The sequence below is a fragment of the Ovis canadensis genome, chromosome 15 (genome assembly GCF_042477335.2).
Source record: "Ovis canadensis isolate MfBH-ARS-UI-01 breed Bighorn chromosome 15, ARS-UI_OviCan_v2, whole genome shotgun sequence".
Classification (NCBI taxonomy): Eukaryota; Metazoa; Chordata; class Mammalia; order Artiodactyla; family Bovidae; genus Ovis; species Ovis canadensis.
In genome coordinates, this window is record NC_091259.1 from 82,361,608 (window position 1) to 82,367,607 (window position 6,000).

The 6,000-nt window shown below is 54.2% G+C and overlaps 1 protein-coding gene across 1 annotated transcript in view; it reads right to left on the bottom strand.

Moving 5' to 3' along the window:
• SYT13 (synaptotagmin 13) overlaps positions 1 to 5,621 on the bottom strand; it is a 43,360-nt gene extending 37,739 nt beyond the window's left edge. The window contains exon 1 of the mRNA XM_069553975.1: positions 5,264 to 5,621. Coding sequence (XP_069410076.1) covers positions 5,264 to 5,446 — 183 coding nt within the window. The 5' untranslated portion in view covers positions 5,447 to 5,621. The remainder of the gene's footprint in view (positions 1 to 5,263) is intronic.
• Positions 5,622 to 6,000: the final 379 nt, after the last annotated feature.

A 6,000-nucleotide genomic window follows, 5' to 3' on the forward strand; every position in this document is an offset into this window, starting at 1 on the left:
AGTGCTATATTCCGATATGATTTAACTCAAAATATACATTGATATCACGTGCCCAGGATCTACCGGATAGCGTCAGAGGTACAAGGCAAATGAAACACACTTCTTAATCTCAGAGAGGGGAAAGACTCTACTATACATATGTTGCTTGATAAAAATATAGCACATATTTAAATTATTTCTTAAAAACATCGAATCTATTAGGTGTTTGCTCTGGTCAAAATGTTTATGCCCCCCGAACAATTCCTATGTTAAAACCTAACCTGAAAGGCGATGCTATTAAGAGGTGGGGCATTGGGGTGAGCAGCTGTGAGTGTGAAGCCTTCATAAGAGGGATTAGTGCCCCCATAAAAGTGACAGAAGAGAGCTTCCTGCCCCTTCTACCCTGTGAAAAGTGAAAGTGAAAGTTGCTCAGTCGTGTCTGACTCATTGCGACCCCACGGACTGTACGGTCGATGGAGTTCTCCAGGGCAGAATTCTGGAGTGGGTAGCAGTTTTCTTCTCCAGGGGATCTTCCCAACCCAAGGATCGAACCCAGGTCTTAAGCATTGCAGGTGGATTCTTTACCAGCTGAGCCGTCAGGGAAGCAAGCGCAAGAATACTGGAATGGGTAGACTACCCCTTCTCCAGCAGATCCTCCCGACCCAGGAATCAAACCAACTGGGGTCTCTTGCATTGCAGGTGGATTCTTTACCAGCTGAGCTACTGGGGAACCAGGTGAGGTTACAGGCAAAAGTCTAGGAAGCAGGTCTCCACCAGACACTGGGTTGGCCAGAGCTTTGATCTTGGACTTCCCAGCTTCTAGCTCCATGAGAAATAAATTTTTGTTTATAAGCTACCCACTCTGCGGTATTTTGTTATAATAACCTGAATGAACTAACACAGTGTTCCATCAAAAGTCACTCTGCTTCACAACTCTGTTGGAAAGAAGGTAGGATTTTAGAGTCTGGTAGTAAGTAGCAGTGGGAGCTGGGCGATGTGGATAGAAGAGAACCTGGGGACCACTGCCGGGGGGCCCTCGGAGGAAGCCTTTGACCACATGTTAGCTTTAAGGGGACAGCAGCAGGGTTACTCTGGGAACCTCTGAGATGCATCTGAGAAGATTCACATAAGGGGACAACAAGATAAGCGCCAGAAAGAAAAAAGCTTTCTGAGAACAGAACCCAAGTCACGCTGAGGCGTCAGGGGCACCGAGCCCTGGGGAAGGACAGCTCCCCCCCTTGCTCAGTAGTCATGTAGGTTCACCAAAAGGAGGGCTTCGTCTGCAATGACCCAGAAATGCAGTGAGTGGCAGCCTGTGCAGACAAGCATGAAAAGGAAACTCTGGGGGATGGAACCAATGGGTCTTGCTGCCTGTCACTAATAGGTTCAGCAGCAGCAGTGAATTAAAAATGATCACACACACACATCCCACATCTTACCCTCCGCTGTCTCATGGCTCAAGCATTCGGCCATCACTGCATAATAACCAAGCTTTGAAAGCTGGGCTGATAACAGAGAATGGGGTCGCAGGTGATGCTACCAGGTGACAAGGACGGCGCAGTGAGACTGAATCCCTCTCCCCCTCCATAAAGGACTGCACACAAGGGGGTGGAGGGGGTGAGGGATTGTGTAAGAAGGCAGGATAAAGGGTCCACGATGTACATTTTGGAAAAACCAAGAAAAAGAATGAATTGGAGCCAGCTGGAGGCATGAACAGCAGTGAGAGTTTGCACCTCAGCCGCCTCCCACTCGGCAGAGACATTGGATGAATTTCTACGGTTGTTTAGAGAAGCCTATGATACCTCCTCCGAGTGCCTGAAAAAGCAGCAAATAAAAGACACAGGACTAAAACAGTCCACCTAATAAAATCAGTCGGGGAAACAGCTACACATGTGCCTCTTTATTCTTTCATTAAATGAAAGGATCTCACGGGAGATTTAATAAGTACATAATTTAGAATTAGGGATGAGCATAAACCCTGTCGTAAAGCATCTGCCACAGCTGTGAGGTACTCTGAAACTACCCGTGATTTCCCTTGAGGACCAAGTCACAGATATTGTTCATATTCCTGTGACGTGGTGTTTATACTCCTGTTTACAGAAAATGCTAAGTTTCAGGTAGAGGCTCATGAAAAGGAAGAGAGAGTTTTTTCCTCTCCAAGACCATGAACCCCTTCCATTTTAGCTACAGACTCCTTGTTGGGATCTGTGGATCTCAGGTGAAGAACCCGCAAGGAAAACTTCAAGTTCTTTTCAAAAGCACTATAAACTTTAACTTCAGCTGACCACTCATCGCCAGAAATTAGATTCCCCAGGCATAGGTAACAAATCCAAGGAATTTTTTCCCCAGTTCTCCTGGTTACAGGAACCTAGAGCCCTCTTCCCCAGCCCCAACACCCTCTCTGTTTAAGAAGCATCTTCCGAGAACCTTCCTTACCAGACTCTTCTCTTTGACAGCATGTGCCAAGCCCATCGCCCTGCTGCCATCTGCCCTACCACCACCTCCCTTTACTCTTTTTGAAATGTCAACACACTGTCTTTTTTCTCTGTGTACTTTATCTGGGTCAGCGGCTGAATCAGTCTGAGCACAATGGCAAGCCAAATCAACATTGTGAGATCTCAACTTCATCACGTTCACACCTACAGATTCACATCCAGGTGCTCAAATCCTTGTCACTGAGGGAACCAAGTGAGGGATGTGAATGGATGGGTCTCACGTATCAGCAGGGGCTTCCCGGGGGCTCAGCATCAAAGAATCTGCCTGCAAGGCAGGAGACGCTGTTTCGATCCCTGGGTCGGGAAGATGCCCTGGAGAAAGAAATGGCAACCCGCTCTACATTCTTCCCGAAATCATCCCATGGACAGAATTAGCCTGGCAGGCTACAGTCCATGGGGTCACAAAGAATCGGACATGACTCAGTGAGCGCGCACATATCAACAAGCATTTATTGTGACCCTGTGAGCCGGCTCTGGGTTGCAAAATACATCTACATTTGAAGAACTCAGACAATAATCCCCAACGGCTGGGCATGGGGATGCGTTACTATGGGTCAATAATTTCTCACTGGGCACCTACTAGGTTTCGGACACTGAGTAGGTGCTGGGAATGAATATTGTAAGCAAGCAGATACGAAAAATCACATCCAACGGTCACAAATGCTACAAACAGAAATAAGAAGGAATAGTATGGAGGGTGTAATGGGGGAGGGGGGCTTTGTCACACGTGGCCACGGACAGAATCCTCGCCCTGAAGAGGTGAAATGCAAACAGAAGGAGGCCCACACGATGAGGAGGAGCCATCTCTGTGAAAAGTCAGAGGAAAATGGGAGGGGTTGGCGTCTTCAAGAAGGATAAAAACCCAGGGGAGCTGAGACCGGCTGGGAGGTGGGGCGCTCACATGAGCTTGGCTGGAGAGGTAAACACGGGCCACATCAGACAGGCGAGGCTGTGGGGTGGAGTGGCTCACAGCACGGACTCCAGAACCAGACCAGCTTAGAATCAGGCTCTGAAACTTCTCGGGCTGTGTGGCCCTGGGCAAAATCACTCACCTCTCTGAACCTTCATCTTTAAGCTGGGATCATCATCTACATCTGTCACTGAGTGTGGCTAAATGCATTAGGTGTAAAGCACTTAGAAGAGAGCCCAGCCCCGGCAAGTGCCAGGCTACAGTGGCTGTGGTCTGTTCAAAAGCTCAGTGAGAAGCTGGGGAGGATTTTAAGCCTGGGAGACGCAGGATCTGGTTTGTCTTTAACAGGTCATTGGCCGCTGCTTGGGCTACTGGTCCTCAGGAAGACAAAGAGCTGGAAGTGATCCCGGAGGTCATTTGCACCAACAGGGCCCTAGTGATTCTTTCCGGGAAGTCGGGGGAGGGGGCCGGACAATGCCTGAAGAGCTGCCACGGTGAAAGGCAGAAGAATGAATGGCTGTCCCTCAAGTGTGCCGAGTGGGAGAGGAGGTTGGGGCCTCCATGTTTGGAGAAGAGCTTGTCCAGCAGCCCCCCACCCTGGACCCCCTCCCAGGCCCCGTGGGGAGCCCGCTGCTCCCATTTCAGACGGCTCTGGATCCCACATCGCCCTGCCCAGCTGACCCCGGATCCTGCCAGCATGAATGTCACTTTGCTGGGATCCTAAGTGCCTCAAGGACAGCAGCCATTTCCTTCCCTCTCACAGTGACTGACAGGGCCCCCGCAGCTGGGCCTGAGCTTTTGAATAATTAATTGGCAAAAGGAAGGCGGAGGCAGGGCTCTGTAGTGCCGCTCCTGGAGCTCTGAGCCCTGGAAGGAATCGAGGGGGCCCAGGGAAGTCGTGAAGTCACCTCTCTCTTCCCCAGGTGGGGCCTGCCTTCCTCCAGTCTCTCCCTTTCCCCGGGGTCTGCAGAGGACATTTCACCTCTGCCACTTTGGGGATGTGTCCTGGACTTCACAGCCCACATAGGGCAGTCCTCCCAAACCTTTCTCAGACCCCCTTCGGCTGCACTGTACAATGGGGACCCCACCCATTTTCTGCCCAGAGAGGCCCTGGGGGACGAGCTCATGTGGAGATAAAAGCCCTCCGGTCTCCAGAGACATCTGCAGCCACATCTTTGGGGAATGGGAGGTGGGAGGGGGGCTCAGAGATACTCCCTCAGGCTGGCTGGAGCTGAGGGCCGCTGGGAGCGGGTGAGCGTCCCCCAGGCCCTCCATACTCACCTGCCTCTCCAGACCCCAGCACCCCCCCGCCCAACCGCCCCCTCCCCCACTCCCACTGCAGCCCCCGGCTGCCACCCTCTCTCTCCCTTCTTAGCTCGGTCAGTGAGTTCCCCTGCGCCAGCGGCACAACTGGCCTCACTCTGCTCTCTGTCACCCTTTCTCTTCTCCCCAGTTCCTGGAGCTTCTCCTTCTCGGTCATTCCCCTCTTCCTCTCCCCTAAGCCTCGCAGCCCCCTGCTCCAAACCCTCACAGCCTCCCTGTCTTATTACTCCCCCCGGCCCCCAACTCGCCTCCCAGCTCCTATTTCTATCCAAGCCCCCTTTCCCACTCACTCCCATGCCCGTGCCTTAGGCTTGCTGGCCCCTTTCCTCCTGTACCCTAGTCACCCCCCCACCCCCAGGCCTTTGGGACCCCCTGCCCCAGGCCCAGGGCCTCTGAACACATGCGCTGTCCAAATCCGTCCGCTGTCCCCACTCCCAGCCGGGCTCTGTCGCGCAAAGAAGAACGCCAACCATTCCTTCCCATCCACTCCCCCCGCGCAGCGGCCAGGGAGACCCCCACCCGAGCCCGGGGGAGGCCGAGGCCCGCGGCCTCTCACCTGTTGGGCGGACCGCAGCACGCTGGGCTTCGCCTTCTCCGGGTCGGGCTCCAGGTCTCGCTGCAACACTCCCTTCTTGGGGTGCATGTGCCGGCACAGGCAGGTGACCCCGCACAGCGCGAGGATGCTGGTGGCCGTGCCCAGCGTGGCGCCCAGCGCGATCACCGGCACCGATAGCACCATGGTGCCCCGCTTCCCGCACCGGGCTCGGTCCCGCCGCCGCGCGCCTCCCGGGCCTGGGGACCAGGCGGGCCAGCCGCTCTCCCGCCGCCGCCGCCGGAGGGGCGGAGGGGCGGAGGGGCGGGTAGGGAGGGCGGCCCGAGGACGTCAGAGAGGGAGGCTGGACCCGGAGCTGGCTGGCGCGGCACCGCGTCAGCCCAGCACGTGACCCGACCCCCCACCCCGGCCCAAGGCGGATCCGCTCAGGTGGAAGGCACCTGAGCGCATCGTCCTCTCATCGCGAGTCACCCTTAACGCTTTACGCAGGACACTTGGGTTCAAGAAGAACAGGAGCTCGCCAAGGTCACACTGTGCGTTAGGTTAGTCGGCAAACCAGGACTCAAACCCTGGCCTGCGGCTCTGTCTGGATGGGGGGTCGTTTTACCAGACTACTAACTGGTGCAGAGAGCCCTCTCCTTGGAAAAGACCCTGATGCTGCTGGGAAAGATTGAAGGCAAAAGAAGAGGGCAGCAACGGATGACACGGTTAGATAGCATCATCAACTCAATGGACATGAA